The 23,870-nt window shown below is 39.6% G+C and overlaps 1 protein-coding gene across 1 annotated transcript in view; it reads left to right on the top strand.

The window, feature by feature from the left end:
* The first annotated feature begins 5,488 nt into the window (after positions 1–5,488).
* LOC123649459 (zinc finger protein 708-like) overlaps positions 5,489–23,870 on the top strand; it is a 56,498-nt gene continuing 38,116 nt past the window's right edge. The window contains exons 1-3 of the mRNA XM_045567614.1: positions 5,489–5,576; positions 6,877–6,920; positions 14,730–14,821. Coding sequence (XP_045423570.1) covers positions 6,899–6,920; positions 14,730–14,821 — 114 coding nt within the window. The 5' untranslated portion in view covers positions 5,489–5,576; positions 6,877–6,898. The remainder of the gene's footprint in view (positions 5,577–6,876; positions 6,921–14,729; positions 14,822–23,870) is intronic.

Genomic DNA, 23,870 nt, shown 5'->3' with positions numbered 1-23,870 from the left:
AGAAACACGACAGTGGTATTATTTCAAGGCTACTGAAGTCCGATATTCTCAACATATAATTTTTTCACACTCAGAAACACTTATTATTTGCTTTAAGAAGTGATGGATTATGTTTGTATATTTATTATCCTTTATACAGCATTTAGAGTGAGACTTTTTGTTATAGGTTTACATACAATTGCAGACTGAATATTCAACTCAGCAAAAGTGTTGATGTTATTATTCTCATGACTGACAAGGAACCTTAGGCAAAGACAATAAAAAATATTCAGGTAACTCCCATCCCTGTAAGTTGCCTGAATTAAGATTTAAACCCAGGTTGTCTGGCTGTCAAGAAAAGATTCTTACTCAGAATACAACACTAACAAGATTATGTATGTTCCCTTGATCCAGAAACGAGATTACAATGGTGCCAACCACCAATATCATTGCAGAATACTGCTGTGAGCTTAGGTATAGAATCTGACATGTGAATATGAGATAAAACATTGCAATGACAAACATTATGATTATGATTATATTGTGACTTGTTTAATAACAAATAATAATAGTTTAGGATAATGTAATCATCATTAATTATACTCCAATATAAGATAAATACATAAAGATGTATCCAAAAGTCATGAAAATAAGTACATTGAATAATTATTGGAGACATTCATAGTGAGATGAGAGGTGACATTGCAGTATTTTTTAAGCAGAAACTGTTGAAGGTCTTCTTTTTTTTTTTCTGCTATCTTAAACCCAAAATCAAAATGTAACTTCTTTTCTTAAATACAACTTCCATTATTTCAACAGGAAAAACAGTCTCAGCATAATCAACAGATGGCATAGGTTTTCTGTCAAAACAGGTACTGTCACTATTTAGCACATCAGACACCCAGCATTAGAGAAAAGATATTTATAATACACTCTAGTCACTGCCACTCAGACACAAGGTGTCTGGACAGCAGTGGATCATTGTTTCATAGTTCCACTTAATTATCATCACATGAAGGGATATTTTAAAGCATTATTTTTACTTTTCTGAAAGTGATATTTGTGATTCAAGTAGAGATTAATTTCAGAATGAAAATTATAGAGGATTTAAGTATCCCCTTAAATTTACTAAGATAAAACATAACTTCCATTACTATGGATTGAATAATACTAGGAGAAGATAGAAATCAGCGTAGGTTTAGGACCTCAGTCTATTTCCAAGAGGTCAGCTCTTGCCTCAGGAATTATTTCTCCATAATGAGTGTATTTGGCACTGGACTAGTGTTAAATAAAGATGAATCCCTTTTGCAGACATTATCACTTACCTAGACTCCTGATAAACCTTTCTTTACAGACTATGCCTCTCAGACTAAAACCTAAAACACTCAACTGGTTACTTTCTGCTGCCAGGAGGGTAGTCTCAGTGTGACAGTTTGGTAGTCAGTGTATGTGTAGAAGGGAGTCAAGAAAATTCTGAGATAAACTCTTACAGTTCTGTGACCTCACCTTCCCACAGAACTGAAATGATCATTTCATCTATAGTGACAATGATAACACACTCTACTGGAGATAAGACTATTTCTGGAAAAATCTCTTAGTCATGGATCAACTAAATAATTGCAAGCTCATAATTGGCATCTCCAAGGAGACTATTGGAGTGTTTGGGAGAGGCTCTTTCTTTTTCATTGTCCTTGAAGACAGAGTGTCAAGTGGAAGACAGCAGGAAATGCTGAGGTTTAATATGGAAAGGACTGTCAGTGAAGCATGTGTTGGACTTTGTGCTTCTTGGATAAGGTCTTTATCTAAAATCTAATACTTTTTTTAATTCTTGTGTTCCTGAGATGCCCCTTTATTTAAGTTATGGAAAGAAAAGTGAGGTGACATGAAGAAACCAACAAGGATGCATCAGTAGTTTAGATGAAAAAGATTGAACATGATATCATAACTTTAGATTAAAATCACTAAAGAATAATTAGCACCACTCAATGCACATTAATTTGGAAAACATGGTGATAAGAAAATTTTCTAGAAAAAATATTCTTTACCAATATAGACCTCTGTTTAGATTAGAAGTCTAAACAGAATGGTATCCATATTAGTGGAAAAGTTTATAAAAAAAGCTCTCACAAATAAAGTTCCAGGATCAAGTATTTTAACAGCGGAATTCTAAATATCACACAAGTCAATGCTTCTAACTCAATTCAAGAACATTACAACAGAAGTACTACTTTCAAATAAATTATGGGACTCAAATGGAAGATTGGTACCCAAAAGTTCTGAGTGTACAAAACAGACTATTATAGAAAAATTCCGTCTCTGCCTACACATAGAAATATGTGAAATAAAATAGAGCAAATTCTGATTATTAAAAACAATATATAATAAAAAATGCAGTTTATTCCTGAAATTCCAGAGTGATTGAGAATTAAGAAATCCACTCATAAATTTCATTATTTCATAGGGATAAACAGAACAGTCACATGATTGTGTTCACAGATGAAAAAATGTCTATTTAGCGGAATTTAGTATACATTACTCTTAATTTGAAACCATCAAAATTAGGAATTGATAGCTCTTTTCAAACTTGACAACACAGTCTTTTTGTTGTTGTGGTTGAGACAGAGTCTCAATCTGTTGCCGGGACTAGAGTGCTGTGGCCTCAGCCTAGCTCACAACAACCTCAAACTCCTGGGCTCAAGCAATCCTCCTGCCTCAGCCTCCTGAGTAGCTGGGACTACAGGCATGTGCCACCGTGCCTGGCTAATTTTTTCTATTTTTAGTTGTTTGGCTAATTTCTTTCTATTTTTAGTAGAGACAGGGTCTCGCTCTTGCTCAGGGACAAAACAGTCTTATTGATATTCATGGAAAACCTCAGGGAGATCTACTGTTTTCAGAAACAATACTAAAAAGCACAATGTTGCCTCTAATATTCAATAAATTTACATTAGCTTTATCCAAGGCAAGTGAAGGTGGCATAAGAAATTGCTACAAATATGTAAAACTCAATTTGCAGATGATATGATTATATATACCTGGAAACACAAAGGAATTGGTAAAACAAAAGAAAAAAAAAAGTCAGCAGGGTGCTGTGGCTCATGCCTGTAATCCTAGCACTCTGGGAGGCCGAGGCGGGCAGATCCTTTGACCTCAGGAGTTGGAGACCAGCCTGAGCAAGAGCGAGACCCCGTCTCTACTAAAAATAGAAAGAAATTAGATGGACAACTAAAAATATATAGAAAAAGTTAGCTGGGCATTGTGGCATATGCGTGTAGTCCCAGCTACTTGGGAGGCTGAGGCAGAAGGATTGATTGAGCCCAGGAGTTTGAGGTTGCTGTGAGCTAGGCTGATGCCACGGCACTGTAGCAGAGGCAACAGAGTGAGACTCTGTCACACACACACAAAAAAGTCCTAGTACAAAAATAGTTCAATAAACTCATGCAATGTGACACTGGTGCTCAAAACCAGTAGCCTTTCTATGTGTAATTCAAGAATCATTTATGGGTACAGTGAGAGAAGGATAGAAAGAAAAAGTATGAAGTAAATTTTAAAAATTAAAAGAAAATTGCCTAGCAAAAAAATCTAATAGAAAATGTACAAAGTCTATACATGCAAAATAATAAAGCATTCTTGAAATGTATGAATAAAAACTTAAATAAATGGAAAGTCACATTATGTTCTTAAATAGAAAAAATAATATAAAGAACTCATTTATACTTATGCTAACTTCATCATTGTATTTGATCTCAGAGTCTGTCAGTTTTTTTTAAAGCTAGCAATGATTTTGCAAAGTGCATGTGGAAAAAGAAACTTATAAGAATAGCCAAAATTCCTGAGAAAGAGATACAGTAGGGTTTCTAGTCATATAAGAAATTAAAATACACAAAGCATTCTATAATTAAGCACTGTGGTGTTGATGCAAAAATAGTCAACAGACTAGGACAGTAGAAAATTCAGAAATCTAACAAAGTGCATAAGAGAAGTTACACCAAAAAATCTACAGAGGAGCTGTCTTTATTAGTTTCTGGTATTGGCGAATTGGATATTTCTATGAAAAAGGATAAACATGGATTTATCATTTATATGCTGTGGTAAGATAAAGGACAAATAAAGAAGAAATGCAAATGGTAAAGAATTGAAAACATATAAATAGTAGAAAGAAATGCTGTGAGAATAAATCTGGCTTGTGACTAAAAAAAAGTTGATGAAAGAAAAGATAAAGTACATAATATATTAATAAAATCAGAATATTGTGCATGGTAGGAAACATCGTAAGTCAAGTAAAAAGGAAAATGCCAAATGGGAAATCTGTTTGTGATTTATATAATGCACAAAGGGAAGCTCACGTTTGTTCCAGAAAATAAAAAAGCCCTGAAAACGTACGGTCACATGGCAACAGGGACAAAGGAGGCAATGCAAAGGGTCCCTCACTGAACTGTGATGGGGCAATTTGAACTAAAAAGATAAATACAGACTGCAGTGTATGGAATCCCATGAAATACACAGAAAATAATATTAAGAGAAATATTATTCCTGTGTTTTCTTTGCTGTGGCCACATCCTCATTATTGTATCAACTTTAATAAAAGGATGAATCAAGCTTTTATCCTTTCTTCCCTGATAGGCTAGTTTTTAATGTAATGAAAACTCGTAAGAAAATGTAATTCTTAATGGAAGAATGAAAACTAATATATACAAACGATATAATATAATTAGAAAACTGCTATTTTGCAACCCTCAGTGAAATAAATGAAATGAGGAAATACTAATCAATAAATGTTAAACAATTATATGAAAATAACAGGCAGATATTCTCTGGACCCACTGATCAACCTTAATATAAACAAAAGTGTCAAAACCACACATGTGCACCCAGTTGTGCTGTCTGAATTGTCACATTCTGGAAACTTAAAATACAGAGTGACTTTGAAAGATTTAGTACTAAAAAATTGTTCATTAATAATATTCTGGAAATATTGGGTCAAATAAATTATTACAATATTTCCGTCTTATTTTCTTCTAGGTTGTACGAGGAAAAATTTAAAGTGACACACGTGGCTCGTATTTCATTTTTATTTGAAATCGCTGCCTAAGAGGATTGTGTCCCTCTTTTCGAAATTCAGGCTGCCTTCTTAAAGACCTAAAGCCACGAAGGTTGTGAGATGTGAAGTTTAAAAATAATTGTCACTATGTTGTTTCCAATTTTGAATATCATACATTATTTACAAGTGGATATAACCTTACATACAAGGTTAAATGCAAATGTTCCCCAAGAGGAGCCAGGTCACCGCGCAGACAGGAAGCCCTGGATGCAGACAAGAACTTGTGGGATCTCATTACCTGTCACTCAAGAACTTGCGGGATCTCATTACCTGTCACTCAAGGCGCTAAGGGGGCGGGGCCTGGAATCTTATCCAATCAGGGGTGCAAAGGTAAGAACTGTCCAATCAGGCGCCCCAGCGGGAGTGGAGGGTGCGGCCTTCCACGATCCGGCGGGCCCTTTGTGTCTTACACGAGAGTGTTCACCGAACTCCAGTCCGTCTACGCTGTTCGTTCTCCTCTACTCTGGGAGGCCCAGGTGACTGCCACGTCCTTCTGCAGGTACTGGGAGGTCCATAGGGTGGATGCTGGGACACTGCGCAATCTGAGAAATGGTGAATGTGAGGGGCCGGGTGTCCCCAGGTGGGGGAGCTGACAGGTTGGAACCCGCCGGAACCGGCCGTGGCGGGCCCCGGGCCCCCTGCGGTCAGCTCCGGAAACCGTGGACTCAAATCCGCGCTGGCGCTGCTCGGCCCTAAGTTTTCTTCGGCCACAGGGTGGGGTGGGCAGGATCCCGGACCCCGGGCGTCTTGTTCCATTCCTGTGACTTCAGCCGGGTCGGGAGCTCTATCTGGGCAGCTCTGTAACCGCAGCCTCGAGTCTCCCCCAGATTGTGCGCGAAGACGGGAGGGTCCTCAGGGAAGAATCCCCACTCGGTGTGCGGGGTTCCTATGTGGGAGGAGCTGTGGACTGTGGGATACTGTCCCTCCCTTCTCCTGTTAAATATTAAAGTGAGGCACGCTAAAATTTAACCAAACAGCAATTCATGAATGGGAAACCCCGAGACTTGGTTTGGGGGGTTCAGCAGAGAGGCTTGAAGGCAAGGCTTTTATAAGGTGCTTGAGGAAGCAAAGCAAATTAAATAATTGGGTACAATTATTTGGCCTATCCCGCTGGAAATTTCCAGGTTATGTAGTCATAAGCTATTTGCAGGTGTGTAATCCGTTAAGCCTGAATTTTGTTTCTACTTATGCTAGTAATTTACAAGAAATGCTAGTAATTTACAAGAAATGCAATTTAGAGTCTGGATTTTTTGTTACATAGGATCCCAGGACACTAGAGACACTTCAACGGAGTTGTATTTTATTTAATTATTTTAACACTTCACAAGAGGACTAGTTTTTCCCTGTATTTTCCAAAAGTATGGCAACCAGGATTTCAAATTCACCATGCTATTCCCCTAGCCTAACTGAGGCTTGCCAAAAAATCTTAAATTTTCTCTTCCATTTGGACATTCCTGAATGCCAATTTCCTTTCTCTGATTTGCCCCATTATGAATTATTTGTTCTTTATTATACATTTTAAACGCGTATTTAAGTGAATGATTTTTTTTTCACAGAGCAGTGGATGGTACTTTTTTAAAAGTCTGTTTTCTGTTTGTAAATATTTCACATGCGAAGAGAGTAGAGAATAATCCCTTGACACTCAACTATAAAAAAATCTTTGTGTTTCTCTTTCTTTTATCTTTACTAGGCATAGACATCTCATCAGAACTTCTTGGGGTTAAGGTTTCACTTTGGAAACTTAACAGGGTGATGTGTCCTCAGCTAATCTTCAGTTTTTTTCTGGCCCTGAATTGTAGAACTGCCTGGGGATGACCCAAGATGACTACCCATGTCTCTTGGAGTAAGTATCTGGTGAGTATCAGATCTGGGTCATCTCCTTCCAGAGGATAACCTGAGGTATAGGTGTGGAGCCTCTCAGGGAAGCAGCTGGATGCCCTGAGACTTGTGAGAAGTCTCCTGGCTTACACTTTATCTAAAAAGCTAACCGCTTGGGACATTAATATTTTCTTCACCACTGTCAATTTTCATTCCTTGGAGACACATCGGTGGTCAGCCAGTTGGATGCTGATATTCAGGGGAAAAGGCAGAAATGATTCCTGCTCTCTGGATTTTCTCATACTTGTGAAGGGAGAAAAACTATCTCAAAGGAAAAAGAAAACCCACTCAGTGAGGAAGTGCAAGAACCTGCAAAGCAAAATGCACTTTAGGCACACAGGAGGGTGCAATGCAGTGTCTCCTGGGAGGATGGTGATTGAGCACATCATTGGGTAGGATGGGAGTGGGAGGATGTCCCAAGTAGCTTTACTTGACACTTGAGTGAGACATGTCTGTGTTCCAGACAGCACTGCCATGCCCTGAATTTGTCACCTTGCAAGAACTTCAGTTTTTTATTAATTTCAAATGGCAGTTAGAGCTTAAAGATAAGAAAAATGTTTCTAAAAGGTATGAAACATGTGGATGTCAAAATAAAGTCTATAGTTATATATTCCATTTATTAAATATTCCTATTTACCTTTATCTTCCCCAGAGTAAGTTTTTCACGTCTGTTCTTTTTGAGGGTGATTTCAAACAGAATCCCAGGGCATAGCTTTGGGGATGCTGCCAGGGAAACTCTATCTTTCATTATGGCTATAAAAAATAAGTATATTTCCACAAGAGAGTGTGGTAGATGAAATAGTAAAATATGTAGATTCATGAAAACATCAGTTTCTTTTTGTTTCTGGGTGGAGAAGTTGTGACCGTGGATATTTCTGTTCTGTAACCTATTATCTTGATGTCTGAGTTTAATGCTAAATTCTATGAGATGGGACTTGGCAACTCCTAGAAGTGCTCACATATCATTAATTATTTACATTTAGTCAGTCGTTTGACTCAGAAATATCTTTCACTAGGACTTGGGAACAATTCCTTTGAAATGGAAATAGCAAAAAAGATAGCACACTCTCTCAGAGTTTAGGTAAGTGTCTGGCACCTGGCTGAACTTGTAACTACCTTCAGTAATGAAGACATGAGAAGTTTATTTTTCCTTTGAATGTAGCCAATTGGTAAGCGCAGATGGACTCCCCAGTTACCAGGTGAATATAGCATGAATCATATATGACAAATGGTGCCGTCTGGTTTTCTACTCAAGGACTAATTATGGCAACTTTTCTTTCTGTCTTTGCAATTCTCTTAGCAGATTGCTTGGGAATTACTTCACATTCTGGTTTAATTGTGTAATAAAACAGTTTTCTTTACGTTCTACCATTTTTGAGAGTTTTGGGGGCATAGCAAATGGTTTGTGTTTTTAATTATATTTTCCAAACACTGTCCAGAATTATCAGACACAATGTAAACATATAAGGTGCTACCATCCTTCACTGTAGAGGGGACTTTCCTGCTCAGGCTTCTAGTCACAACACACAATTGTGCAGCAGTTGTGCACAGTGCCCCCAAAATCTGTAGGCGGGCTGATCCCTCTGCCTATTTCAGATCTACAGTTCCTCCTAGAGCAGTTAGACTAGATTTCTACAAAAATAACTTCACAGAGCAGAAGTTATTCTCTTTCAGTCTTCCTAGCTTCCAGACCTGAAACTGATTCAGAGACCATAAGGATTAGAAACCCAGGCAGGCTCACACATGTACGTTGATTAGGTGTGAGAATCTCAAGTTCCTCCTCCTGTACTTGCCTAAACACTCACAGATGTGCAGAGGACACCTGCTGCTTCTCAACCCCCCCCCCCTCCAAGACCTAAATCGGCAGCCCCACATTCTGAGTGCTCTTGGGGTTTGAGAAAAAAGAAAAAATTATTTGAGGATTGCAGGCCTTTTTAATTACCATGGCCAGAGAAACAGTAAAATGAGAGCATAGTCATGTCATTTTCTTTCCTTTGAGTTATGTATTCATCTCTTTAAGCTTCTTGTTGCCACAAGTAGGTATAAATTAACCTAATAACCATAACTCACACCCTACAGCATAACAATGCATAGCCAATCACTAGTCCATGCTATTTCTGTAAACCATGAAAATTCTGAACAAACAACTTTGATTCAGCCCACTTCTTGTTCCCCTTTTTTTGTCTTTAAAAATCCACTTGTACCTGCTGCTACTAGGAGTGTATATTCAGAGCAACTTGAACTAATACTCCCAGGTTTCAGTCCTCAACCTGGGCACAAATAAAATCTCTACTACTATTAATTTTACTTCAGTTTTTTCCTTTTAGGTCAACATATCCTTCAGAATATGTTAGAGCAACCTCCGTGAGGGAATCTCTCCTCTGGTTTTATTTCCCTGGCTGTAACACCCAAAGAATGCAGAGCCAGGTGATCTCACTTAGAATGTGCACATCAGGGCTGCCCTCCACCTGGGATTCACATGACAGGGCTGTACTTTGAATTGAGCATGTACAGAAAACCCAGGGGGGACATTTTCTGCATCATGAGAGCTCAAACAGACGTTTTAGAACCCCCTCTTCGAGTAGGATCCTTTGAGTTTCCAGATGTTGCCCAGTGACCCGATGTAGTTTTGTGAGGGACTACTGGCATAAACAGAATCTGGTGGCAGTGAGAGCTCGGAGCCACAAAATATCTAGAGCCATGAGCACAACTCCACCCACCTGTACACTGTATAACTGAACTAAGGTATTCTTGTCTTTACTCATACCCAAGAGTTAGCTGATTAAGGACAGGTAATATTCCACCTGGATCCAGGGTCAGCTGCTCCACCAGGGCAACTTCATTTTCTATCCTGACCCCAAAGAGTCAGCCTGAGTCTCCTTTGACTGGATAACCATGGGGGCATCAGCCCAGGCTCACCGTAATCCTGACCAGCACCTGAAAGTCTTTGAGACATTGACGATGTCTTGTTCAGACTGAGATCAGGCTGACAACAGGGTCTAATTATACTTCAGATGAAAAGAAATGTGTCATCTAGGTTTTGTTTTATTCCTCACAGATTCTCTTTGGTTGGTGCCCAGATGGGAGATGTTACAGTTTCATGATACTTGGGTGAAGAACAAGGAGGAGGATTGGAGATACAAACTGATAGAAAAAGCAGTTGTTTCCATTTCATATGGCCATTAGGAAAACAGGTGAAGCAGATATGGTGCCTACCACCTGTGAACTTTTATTTTAGAGCAAATGGATAATGGCTGCATCATATGGTCAGTACAAAGAGGTGAAATGTACAGGGGAGTCAGGCTTCATTTGGGCCACTGCCCTTATGTTGTGTGAGTTCTGATCTCACTACAGGAAGGGTTATTTACGGGCAGAAGTTATTTTTACTTTAACCTTGTTAAGAATAAATATTTAGCTTCTACCATAATTGTCCTAGAAACCCTAAGGGTTTCAGTTAAATTGCCTGTTATAAAATAAACAAGGAAGTGGCTAAGATAGATTGAAATTGTACAAACTCAGGGAGTCTAGTTTCTGTTGGGCAGACTTAGGAAAGATCTGGAAACACCCAAATGACATAGGATGAGAAGCCCAGGGCCTTCCTGCCCCAGCCCTGCCCAGATCCAAGGTCTTCTCAGGCCTCATCCAGGTCTTGCCCCACCCTGGAACTTCACACCATGGAATTGAATAAAGGAGATCACAGTTTTAGGTGGCTGCTGCTGCTACCTCTCTAGAGCTAATGTTCACAATTTCCTGAAACTGAAAAGCAGATAAATGGAAGCAAAAAACTATATATATTGGGACCTTAATTTTTTTCTTCTTTATTAAAACAAGTGCTTCTAGAGACATCCCACTAAGCAACCTGTTTTCTATTCCTGCAGATGCAGTAATTTCTCCACAATTCAGAAGAAAATAATTATAAATAGAATAATGAAAAAATCCCTCTGAGCTATACTCTACCCTTTCTTTATGTATTCTTCCCATCTGTGTATATTTAGCTTTTGTTTTTTTTTTTTTTTTTCTTTGCCTTTGGATGGCAAATAGCTTTTTTTTTTTTTTTTTTTTTTTGAGGCAGGCTCTCACATTTTCACCCTGGCTGGAGTGCAGTGAACCATCATAGCTTACTGCATGCAGCCTGAAACTCTTGGGCTCAAAAGATCTTCCTGTATAAGACTTATGAGTAGCTGGGACAACAGGTGCCAACCACCATATCTTGCTAATTTTTCAAATTTTGTACGTGTTAGATCTGACCACACTATCAGGCTGATCTTGAACTCCTGGACTCAAGCAATTGTCCTGTCTTAGCCTCCCAAAGTGCTGGGATTACAAATGTGAGCAGCATTACCCAGCCTATATTTATATTTTATTCCATAGTTTTTTTCTTTTTAAAATCAATGATAAAAAGAAAAAGAAATGGAAATTCTGGGCCCTTCATTAAAATCCTGGGAATTATGGCACTCTTAGTACCCAGTTCCCAGGCTGCTATGAGGATTAACTAACACTAATTTTTGCAGCACAGTGTGTCATAGCATACTTGTGAGTACATAGTACATGCTCAGTAAACATTGCCTTAATGCATATACATAATATATTCCAAAGGCAGACTTTCTCAGACATTGCTGCTGTCTCCATCCTCAGTAAACTTTAAAGGACTGGCAAGGAATGTCATGTTTCAGGATGGTGATTGGTGGTTTTCACATTGGAAACTTCTTATATAAGCCAATTCATGAACCCCTTCCAAACCTACAGAATCACAATACTTAGAGTGGGGACAAGAGTACCAAATAATTTATATGCTCATTAAAGCCTGAGAGACAATGCTTAGATAAGTGGTCCTCAGTCCAGTCTTCCCATAGAATCACATGGCCAGTTTGAAGAAATGCCATGACCTGTGTCCTGCCCATAGACTATTGTTCTGGGTGGTAGTATCCATGTGGTTTTAATTAAGTGTCCCCCTTGATTGTAAAGAAACCCAGAGTCAAGCATGAGGTCTCCTGGGTACATTCATTAGAGTTGTGTTCAAACTTTTTTCCAAAGAGAGATCACAGGACCTGCTTGGCTTGAGTTTGGTAGGGGTAGGCCAGCATGTTTCATGTACCCCTTGCCGCCACAGAAATTGCTGGTATCTGTGGAAGGGGAGGACACCAAAATGTAGGAAAGGAGACATTCACATTTTGATCCTCGTGTGGGAACTCACTGTTCCTTACTCTCTCCTGTGACAAGAGACAGGGAAGGGTAGAACTTTTCTGTACTTAGTCCTTTTTTTCTCCCTATGGATATGGTGGTAGCAGGTGAAGGGGTTGTGCTGATGATACTTTAAGGGCATAGTCTCAAGGTACAGGTGTGATTTGTCCAGATAATCTCACAAAAAAAAAAATTCCAGGGAAGGAGAAGGAAGGGGAAGAAATGGCTGGTTCTTAGTTGAATGTGTCCCAGTTCAGGGGCTGTGTCCACTTTTCCTCCTGGAATGTCACATGTTTAGAATTTGCAAGCCTTTGCATCTCAATATCTGATGTTCCTGCCTAATATGTTTATTTAAAGTACTTTTTATATCTTAGGATAGTCAAGGAGCTCTGGAAATTTCTTCTGCCCTCTATACCAGAGCCTTCTCTCCATTCTCTTCATCCAGGCATCTTATGTGCCATGATCAGTTCTTACCATGCATGTATGAGCTGCAATATTAAAAATGTTCTCTTTGTGACAGATAAATCTGGGACTATGAATGGGATATGCAAGTTTCCTATTGGAGATGGGTTCAGGTCCTTGGGTATCAGTGAGGAAGGAGAACATGGATTGTTGAGATTCCATCTAGATACTCCATCAGCTCTATGCAGAATAGAATTAAGAAAATGCAAAGTTAAAGAGGATGGCATTAATTTCCCAGAATAACTTAAAAGGTTATGAAAAAGAATAATTAGAAGAGGCTTGCTTCCTAGGATTGTAAAGAAAGGTTATTTGAATAAATTATAAGCGATTTTAGAACCTGGGGGATATCTTTAGTTTGAATTTAGCACAAAATTGCTGTCTCTTCATGATTAAATTCAGATTATAATTTACTTCTTTGTGGCCAATCTCACAACAGTGATGTCGTGTCCGCCTGTGTGCATCAACACCTGATACCAATTTTTCTATTACAGTTGATGTTAATTTGATTCATTCAATTAAGTGTTCCCTGACAGATTTTTTCCACTTTAGAGTTAATTACTTTTCTCTTTATTATTAGTAAGTACATTGGAGAGATTTACCAACTGATATAGATAAACCATCACATTTGATGTGGAAGCTCCTTTTTCTTTTTAGATTTTCTTATAGCTTGCTTTGGGAAATGATGGCTCTCATTTTTACTTACTGGTCAGATGAACTGGATAAACAGGCTTTCTTGCCTACTGGATGTTTGACAAAATATTCACCTTGGTCCAGAGCACTGACATCACTGGTGAACTTGTTAGAAATTCAGAAACTGGCCAGGTGCAATGGCTCATGCCTGTAATTCTAGCACTCTGGGAGTCTGAGGCAGGAGAGTTGCTTGAGCTCAGGAGTTTAAGACTAGACTGAGCAAGAGCAAAATCCTGTTTTTATTGAAAAAATAGAAAAAAATTAGCTGAGTGTGGTAGTGCATGCCTTTAGTCCCAGCTACTAGGGAAGCTGAGGCAGGAGGATTGTTTGAGTCCAGGAATTTGAGGTGGCAATAAGCTATGATGACACCATTGCCTTCTGGTGGGGAAGTGGGGAAGGAAAGAGGGGAGGAAGGCAGGAAGGCTTTACCCCAGATCTTTTGAATCAGAATCTGCATTTCAACAAAATATCTAGCTCACTGTTATGCACATCAAAATTTGAGAGATACCTTCCAAATCACTGTGACTTTTCCATCTGAAAAATACACACAACTTATCCTGTATAATGTAGGCAGTCAATAATGTACATGCCTGTGTTGGTGCTCTTAATTTTTTACTTTGCTATTAACAAAAGTATAATATCTACACTGGTTTTGTGGATCTTATGCCATGCTCTTTTCTCAGAGTTAGAGACTACATTAGAGAATATTGTGTTAATAATTGTCTTATTGGACAATTCAAGTCAGTCATATTAGAACCAGTTCTCTTTACTCTGTCTTTTCACTTGGAGTCAAAGAACACTGTCCATGGCCACTTGGTAAATAATGTTCCTCCTACCCCAGGAACTAGTGACATTCAGGGATGTGGCCTCAGAATTCTCTCCAGAGGGTTGGGCATGCTTGGATCCTACTCAGAGGGGTTTATATGTGATGTTAGAGAACTATAGAAACCTGGTCTCTCTGGGTGACTATAACTTCAGTGGACAATTCCCATTCCACACTAAGGATTTCATTTTTCTTTATAGAATGTTCTTTGGGAATTTTTGCTTTGTATGAACAAGTTTCTGATCTTTCCTTTTAAGGAGTACTTTGGATTTTTTGGTGTGGAAAAGAAAATATTCAAGATGTTTTATCTTGACATTAACCTTTGCATTTCTTGAGGTGATGTGCATTCTTCACTTTATATTGGTGGTAATTCTAGAAATTTAGTAGCATAATATGTTGTTGCCCACCCCTTAGTATCGAACTTCCATCACCAATTTTTGATTCAGCAGTACTGGGTAGTGGAGCTAAGGACATACACATTTAAAATACTTTCAAAATATTCCAAAGGTTCTGTCAAGAAATGTTATTTTGGGAGTAACTTTTTTGGAATTTTTTATAACTAGGTTGGTAATTGGCGAACACCACTAAGAATCACATTATTTTTTTGTAATACAACAGGTCTTGCTGTATCTAGGCCAGACCTGTTAATCTGTCTGGAGCCAAGGAAAGAACCCTGGAATGTGAAGAGGCATGAGATAGTAGCCAAACAGGTAGGTGGGAGCAAATGAAGTAGATGGTAAGGTTCAATGAATGGTCAAGGAGGAAGCCAGATTTTAAAATGTGTTTTGGAATATTCTGCTCCAATGGAAATGGTTTTTGAGAAGCCTGGGTTTCTTTTTCTTGCTCTCACATAGGGGCATCTCTGTCCCATGTTCCAACATTCTCTAAGGACTCTACTTCCTCTTCAGTGATCTTGTTTTGCATTTCCAGTGAAAGCCAAATTCATCTTTGTGGTTTACAAAGGATTGCATGATCTGACTGCTCTTTCATTGCTTTGGGAGACATGAGAATATCTGTGCATATTTTTGAGGAATTCTATGTTAAAACATCTTTAAGTTCTATTTTTGTATCTTATCTGAAATGTGTGAGAGTAGTGGTGATGGGGTTTGATTGTAAAATCCCAAGAACACTACAAACAGATGTTGCATGTTTTCTGCTTTGTGAGCATTATGATTTCTGATCCTATGTGGGTTTCGGTTGGTATTACACAGAAATTCACACTTAGTAATTTTATCAGAATACTTTATAAAGCATCTTCCTAAATACAAAAATCTAATGTTATTTTACTTCAATATTTAATTATTTCAGCATTAATTGAAATTGGTAATTTATACTTCATATGCCCAAATTCCTCAACTGTATTATAGTTTAATGTATCTACTCCCTATATTTCTTTTTTTTTTTTTTTTTTTGAAACAGAGTCTCGCTCTGTTGCCTGGGCTAGAGTGAGTGCCGTGGCGTCAGCCTAGCTCACAGCAACCTCAAACTCCTGGGCTCAAGCGATCCTACTGCCTCAGCCTCCCAAGTAGCTGAGACTACAGGCATGCGCCACCATGCCCGGCTAATTTTTTCTACATATATTTAGTTGTCCATATAATTTTTTTCTATTTTTAGTAGAGACGGGGGGTCTCACTCTTGCTCAGGCTGGTCTCGAACTCCTGAGCTGAAACGATTCACCCGCCTTGGCCTCCCAAGTGCTAGGATTACAAGTGTGAGCCACAGTGCTTGGCCTTTTTTTTTTTTTTTTTTTTTTTTACTCCCTACATTTGTTACTGTCTTTGGGCAACTTAGAATATTTCTGAGCATATATTAAACTCACTTCTTACCTTATTTTAATAATTATAACTATCAGAATTGTCTTTTGTTGAGTATAAAGTTTACTAAGACTGTGTCATTCTTTTTTTTTTTTTTTTTTTTTTTTGAGACAGAGTCTCCCTCTGTTGCCCGGGCTAGAGTGCCATAGCGTCAGCCTAGCTCACAGCAACCTCAAACTCCTGGGCTCAAGTGATCATCCTGCCTCAGCCTCCCGAGCGAGTAGCTGGGAATACAGTCATGTGCCACCATGCCTGGCTAATTTTTTCTATATATACTTTTAGTTGTCCATCTAATTTCTTTCTATTTTTAGTAGAGACGGGGTCTCACTCTTGCTCAGGCTGGTCTTGAACTCCTGACCTCGAGCGATCCTCCTGCCTCGGCCTCCCAGAGTGCTAGGATTACAGGCGTCAGCCACCATGCCCGGCCTGTCATTCATATATATGAGACATCAGGGTGTATATATATATATATATATATATATATATATTAAAATACATATGTATCTGTGTGTCTATCTGGATTTTTAAAAAATTATATAACTATATCTTTATTATATAAAATGTAATGATTTGATGTGTATACATTGTGAAATGATTAATTCATCAATACAGTGAAATTAATGAACATATCGATCACCTCACTATGGTTAAGCTTTTTTGAATAATGAGAATCCATGGCCTGGCACGGTGGCTCATGCCTGTAATCTTAGCACTCTGGGAGGCCAAGGTGGGAAGATCGCTTGAGCTCAGGAGTTCGAGACCAGCCTGAGTCAGACTGAGACCCCGTCTCTACTAAAAATAGTAAAAATTAGCAGGGGGTGGTGGTACATGCTTGTAGTCCCAGCTACTCAGGAGGCTGAGGCAGGAGGATCACTTGAGCCCAGGAGTTTGAGGTTGCTGTGAGCCAGGCTGATGCCATGGCACTCTAGCCCTGGCGACAGAGCGAAATTGTCTCAAAAAAAAAAAAATAGAATCCTTAAAGTTTACTGTCTTAGTAAATTTTAAGCATACAAAACATTATTATTAACCACAGTCATGAAGCTATACATTAGATCTCAAAATTCATTCATGTTATAACTGAAATTTTGTACCCTTTGAAGAATATTACCCCAATTTCCCTGCCTACTGGCCCTGGCAACCACCTGTGTATTCTCTACTCCTATGAGTTCAACATGTTTAGATTCCCCATATGAGTGAGATCATGCAGTATTTGTCTTTCTGTGCCTGGCTTATTTCATTTACCATAATGTCCTCTAGAATTATCTATATTGTTGAAATGAGAGGAATTTATTTTTATGGCTGAATAATATTCTATTGTTAATATAGACCATATTTTCTTTATCCATTCAGTGTTCACAAATGTTTAGGTTGTTTTCATATCTTGGCAATTGTGAATAATACTGCAGTGAATACAGGGCTGCAGATATTTCTTCATGATACTTATTTCCTGTGGTTACATATGTAGAAGTGTGATTGCTAGATCGTATGGTAGTTCTGTTTTTTGTTTTGTTTTATTTTGTTTTTTTTTCAGAGAACCACCAGACTGTTTTTTTTTAATGAATCCACCAGTTTCCAATTCACCAATAGTGTACAGGGTTTACTTTTCTACATACCCTTGACAACACTTGTTATCTCTCTCTCTCTTTTTTTTTTTTTGATATTAGCCATCCTAACAGGTGTGAAGTGATATCTATGTCTTCATTGGAAAAATATCAATTCAGTCTTTTCCGTATTTTTCAGTTGCATTTTTATTGTTTTTTGCCTTTAAATTGTGTGAGTTTTTTATATATTTTGATTATTAACCTCTTTCACATATATGGCTTGCAAATATTATTTTCATCCTGTAGGTTTTCTTATTCTTTTCTTTGCTGTGCAGAACTTTTCAGTTTGGTGTAGTCCAACTGTATTTGCTTTTGTTGTCATACTTTTGGTGTCATATCCAAAGAAATCATTGCCCATACCAATATCAAGGAAATGTTTTACGTGTTTCCTTTAAAATTTTTTAAGGATTCATGTCTTCCATTTAAGGCTTCATTTTATTTTGAGTTAATTTTTGTGTGTGGTGTAAGACAAATTGTGTGATTTCATTATTTTGCTTGAGGGTATTCAGTTTTTCCAGCACCAAGTAGTAAAGAGACTATACTTTCTGCATTGTGTATTCTCGGTGCCCTTATTAAGGATTACTTGACCTCATATGTATAGGTTTATTTCTGGGTCTCTATTCTGTTCCAGGAGTCTTTGAACATACCATCCTGTTTTTATTACTAGAGTTTTGAAATATAGTTTGAAACCAGAAAGTATGATACCACAGCTTTGTTCTGTTCCTCAAGAATGTTTTGGGTATTCATAGTCTCTTGAAGTTCCATATAAATTTAGGATTTATTTTTATTACTTTAAAATATGATCTTGGAATTTTGATAGGAATCCAGTTTAATCAATAAGTTACTTTGGATAATATGGAACTTTAGCAATATGTATTCTTCTAATCCATAAACATAGGAAATTGTTATATATATTTTTGTCTTCAATTTCTTTTTTTTTTTGTTTTTTTTGTTTTTGAGACAGAGTCTCACTTTGTTGCCCGGGCTAGAGTGAGTGCTGTGGCATCAGCCTAGCTCACATCAACCTCAAACTCCTGGGCTTAAGCGATCCTCCTGCCTCAGCCTCCCGAGTAGCTGGGACTACAGGCATGCGCCATCATGCCCGGCTAATTTTTTTTTTTTCTATATATATTTTTAGTTGGCCAGATAATTTATTTCTATTTTTAGTAGAGACAGGGTCTCGCTCAGGCTGGTCTCAAACTCCTGACCTCGGGCGATCCACCCGCCTCAGCCTCCCAGAGGGCTAGGATTACAGGCGTGAGCACCAGGCCCGGCCGATTTTTATCTTCAATTTCTTTAATCAATACCTTATATATATATATATATTTTTTGAGACAGAGTCTTGCCCTGTTGCCCGGGCTAGAGTGCCGTGGCGTCAGCCTAGCTTATAGCACAACAACCTCAAACTCCTGGGCTCAAGCAATCCTTCTGCCTCAGCCTCCTGAGTAGCTGGGACTACAGGCATGCGCCACCATGCCCGGCTAATTTTTTTTCTATATATATTTTTAGCTGTCCAGCTAATTTCTTTCTATTTTTAGTAGAGACAGGGTCTCGCTCTTGCTCAGGCTGGTCTTGAACTCCTGACCTCAAGCGATCCTCCTGCCTTGGCCTCCCAGAGTGCTAGGATTATAGGCGTGAGCCACCGTGCCCGGCCAATACCTTATATGTTTCATTGTAAAGATCTTTCACTTTCTTGGTTAAATTTATTGCTAAGTAATTTGTTATTTTGATGCTATTGTAAATGAGATTGTTCTCTTTTTTTTATTGGATAGCTTTCTGTTAGTGTATGGAAACAAAACTGATATTTGAATGTTAGTTTAATATTTTTTAAAATTACTAAGTACATTTATTAGTTTGAGCAGTTTTTTGGTGTACTATTTGTGGTTGTCTATATATATAAGATCATGCCATCTACAAATAGCAAAATTTTTACTTCTTTCTTTTCAATTTAGATGCTTTTTAATTATTTATTTATTTGCCTAATTGTTCTTCTTAGGACTTTCAGTACTATGTTAAAATAGAAGCGCTAAAAATGGGTACAATATAACTTTGCATTGGTGTCTATACATTTAAAGGAGCAAACACCTCTTACAGTTTTTATAAACTGGTTTCAGCAGGTAAAGATCTTCTCTTTTTGGGTTCCATGACTAATGGGATCCCCTCTGGGTTTGTTGTGGTGAGGGGTTGTATTTGGGTCACAGTGGTGCTACTTGGGTCTGCAGTGGGGTCTGCCTTTGGTGGGCCTATGACCAGGGTCTTGGGTGGTTATGAATTTTGTCTTATTCCTGGGCAGACTGGATTGCCTTCACAACCTTAATCAGTTGGGCAAGCACTGGGGCAGGGTTCTGCATTTGGGTCCGCATATGGTGGGCCTGATAATCAAGGGTGTGAGTGTAGCTCCCATGGAGTACCTGGAAGAGTTTCCCCAGGGCACTGTGTGGGTATCTAGCTGGGCAGGACTTGATATGGACTATGGCTAAGAGGGCTGGGACTGAGTCACAGAGCTGCTTCAGAGACCATAGTAAAGGCCAAGTTCTGCAGGCCTGCCTCCATGGCCATGAATGGGCATCTCCCTTCAAGTCTCTGGATTGGCAGAACTACTCTGGATGGGCTGGGATGAGTTGGAGACAGTTACAGAGTAACTTCATAATTCTCAATGAAACCAAGTTGGGTATGCCATATTCTGGTCTGTAGGCAAGACCAGGGGTCCTCAAGATTGCCACCTCAATGAGGGCTGTCTTTTCCAAATGATCCCTCTTGGTCTTGTGCTTTTGCAGGTTTTCATAACTCCTTTCCTGAATCCCAAAGATTTTATAAAGGCACTTCTTTTGAGACAGGGTCTCATTTTATCCCTTATCCTGTTCTTAAACTCCTGGCTTGAACAATCCTCCTGCCTAAGCTTCCCAAAGTATAGGTGGGATTACAGACATGAGCTGTGGTGCCTGTCTCTCATAAAGGCACCTTTGTTTGTGGATGGCTGTCAAATTATTGTTCCTTTGGGAGGATATACGAGCAGGGGACCTCCCACCATCTTGCTCATGTCACTGTCCCTATACATGTTCACTTTCTATTTTGTTCTATTTCAAACTTGTCTGTAATTTTAGATTCAAATGTTCAGAACAATTTGCTAGAATTTACATAACATATAAAGGTAGATGATTAATAGACAACCCATAAATTGTAACATTCACTTGTAAATTTATGTTTACTGTAGTCAAAAAGAAATCATTAGTATTTCCATTCACTTTCCTCAACCTATATCTAAATGATGATATAATTTATTTCTAAATGTATATATTACATCAGTGAGTCACCATATTTAACAAAATTTGTAGTTTTTCCTTTGTTCAAAAATGTAAGGCTTTTCTCTCCTTCTGAAGGCTGGATTACAGCTTTTTCATTTTGTATTGAAATAATATCAATATATTAATGTAATAAAATATTATCTTTAGTGCCTTTTTAGTGGTTATGCATTATTCTCATTACAGCCTTTTTTTCTTTTTTCTGCTTATTCTTGAAGCAAAACATTACAGCCTTTTATTAATGACTATAGTGCATTTTCTGTGAAATTGTATTTACATATACCACGTGTCAATACCTATTCTCATAGTCGTAGCTGAACATTGTAGTTGTCTAAAAAAAATATTTTTTAATGTTATATTGTTTCATACAGGATTTTATGGGTAAATGTTTGTATTATTGTTTTCCTTTTATTTCTTTTTTTTTGTTTTTAGACAGAGTTTTACTCTGTCACCCAGGCTAGAGTACCATGGTGTCAGCCTAGCTCACAGCAACCTTCAACTCCTGGGCTCAAGTGATCCTCCTGCCTCAGCCTCCCGAGTAGCTGGGACTACAGGCAGGCACCAGCACACCCAGCTATTTTTTACTCTTTTTAGTAGAGATGGGATCTTACCCTTGCTCAGGCTGATCTCAAACTGCTGACCTCAAGCAATCCTCCTGTCTTGGCCTCCCAGAGTGCTAGGATTACAGGTATGAGCCAACATGCCCAGCTAGTTTTTCTGTTTTTGATAGAGACAGGGTCTCACCCTTGCTCAGCCTGGTCTCGAACTCCTGACCTCAAGCAATCCTCCTGCCTCAGCCTCTCAGATTGCTAAGATTACAGGCATGAGCCACCATGTCTGGCCTATAAGTACATACCTTTTGTTGTCAAAAATTATACAGCCATGTTTATGAAGTATACATTTCCCTTGTCTTGGATATGTACATATACATAGAGATACACAAACAATTCAAGCAATTTTAAGTAAGGGTAATCATTGGGTTTTTCTCAAACTGGAAAGTCACAAACATCTCTTTTCTCACTTTCACATCTCCAAAAAAAATGGTTGCAATTTTCCCCTGCATAATGGCCCAGGGGACATCGGAACCCATAAGAGGGCATTATTTCCCCCTGGGACAATAGACTTCTCCACTAGTTGCCTGCTATTTGATGCGTTGTCTAGAGGAAGGAAGTAGAACTTGTGCCAAGGGAAGGATGGACACTGCACAAAGTGGGTGTTCCCCAGCCACTCCTGGCAGAAGGTGGAGCACCGGGGTACACTGGCTGCCAGAGAGGAGTGGGGGAGGCTGCCAGGGTGTGCTGACTGCAGTCCTCCTGTGCTGCCTGTGGTTCATAGAGGACAGAGAGTGGGGACTGTTGCTGTTCCTCCTGGTATTGTAGTGAGCCTGGTTGGTGTCTTTCAACTCATGACTGCTACTGCATTGGCTCCTAAGATCAGGGCGGCCATGGGGATGGTCATTCTGGGCTGCATCAGGCCGTGTGGTTTGGTTGGAATGAGGTGAGGCAGTGGGTGGCAGTGGAGACACAAATGAGGATGTAGGAGTCAGGGGATCTTGAGCGCTTCTGTGGCTGTGGACATCCCTAGCTGGGCTTCTCCATTGATCTTAGGGGGCCCAATTTCACCTTCTGGTTCTGGAGAAGGCTGCTTTTTTTTCCTTTTTTTATTTCCTTGCTGCTCTTGCAACCACTTTAGACCCACCGGACTGGAAACCCAACCACCTGCCTACAATCAGGGCTGGGTTCCCCTTAAAGGTACTGTCATGGCCTCCGAGTGGCTGGGCTGGAGCAGTGCCAGCAGCGTGCGGCACAGGGTCTCGGGCTTGCTGTCCCCTTCTGTAAAGTAGGGCTAAAACAATATTTTAGTTTGTTTGATGGTGACTTGTTTTTGCTTTTAGCTAACAGCCAAATTCCGCTTCTGTAAACAGTGCTTGCTTGCTCAAATGCTTGATAAACAAGGCCCTGGGGAGGTGACGGCAAGTAACTTCCTGATAAAGGGGCCGAGGCATGATCAGCACGTGAACAGCCTAAACAGCCAGGGCAACCTTCCTAATCGCACGTGAACAGCTTGTGCAGGGGGTGTGTGTGTGCTTGGGCAATCTGTATTGGGCAATCTTTTGTAACAAGCTATAGCAAAGAGTATAAAAGGGCATATGTCCCATTGTGTGGGGTCCGTGCCCTAAAAGAGACCACTGCGTTAGTGCTCGGGGCTTGGACCCTGGCTCGAGCTAGCCAATAAACTCCTTTGCCTTTACAGCCTCAGTGACTCTGTCTTTCTGTTCCTGGGGCAGAGGGGAACCGGCTCTAACATTTTGGGGGCTCGTCTGGGATCCCCAAACCCCTTGGAACAGAATCCGGAGCCGAGGAGGAGTTGGAACTCTTAAAATCCGTACGGTGTAGGTAACTGGGCCCTGGAAAGAGACCGGCAGAAGACTTAGGCGGACGCGCTGGTGGGTCTCCGGTCGGGAGTGACAGGAGACGTCTGTCACCCCCACGGTTGGTTCCGCCTCTTTGTGTTTCCAGTCAGTGGAAGGCACTCCCGAGCGGGGGAGATAAGTCCGGGGCCACTTGGTGGAAACTCTGTCGGAAAGGCGAAACCAAGTGGATCCGTTTGACGAGGAATCCAAATGGTAGCCGGCTGGTAGTCTGTTGTTTTCCTTGTTTGTTCCTCGTTGTTGTTACTTTGTCGCCTCGTCTGTTTTTCGCTTCTATGACGCGCCTGGTCTCTGAAGGTGCAGTATTCTGGGTGGAGCTCATCCTCCTCTGTTCACTAGCCCTGGTGTTTGGTATTGGTCTATACACTGTAACACCCCCATCTTGGGGTACCCCACAGAAGTGTGCATTTACATTCTTCTACTGGGTCGTAGTGGGAGTCCTAGCGTGGCTCCGGATCGACCCTCCCTTTTAAGAGGTAGAGTCTGTTTGATGGAATGAATGGAGAGTGATTCTATGAGGTTCCACAGCTGCGGCTACGGAATCTGAGTGGGTCCTAACCTGCGGTTCTGTGGCGACGTCGTACGGCATAACGGTGATTCACTCCCCTAAA

The sequence above is a fragment of the Lemur catta genome, chromosome 13, assembly GCF_020740605.2.
Source record: "Lemur catta isolate mLemCat1 chromosome 13, mLemCat1.pri, whole genome shotgun sequence".
Lineage (NCBI taxonomy): Eukaryota > Metazoa > Chordata > Mammalia > Primates > Lemuridae > Lemur > Lemur catta.
Note: the sequence above shows the minus strand (reverse complement) of the source record. Positions and strands in the feature narration are given on the sequence as shown.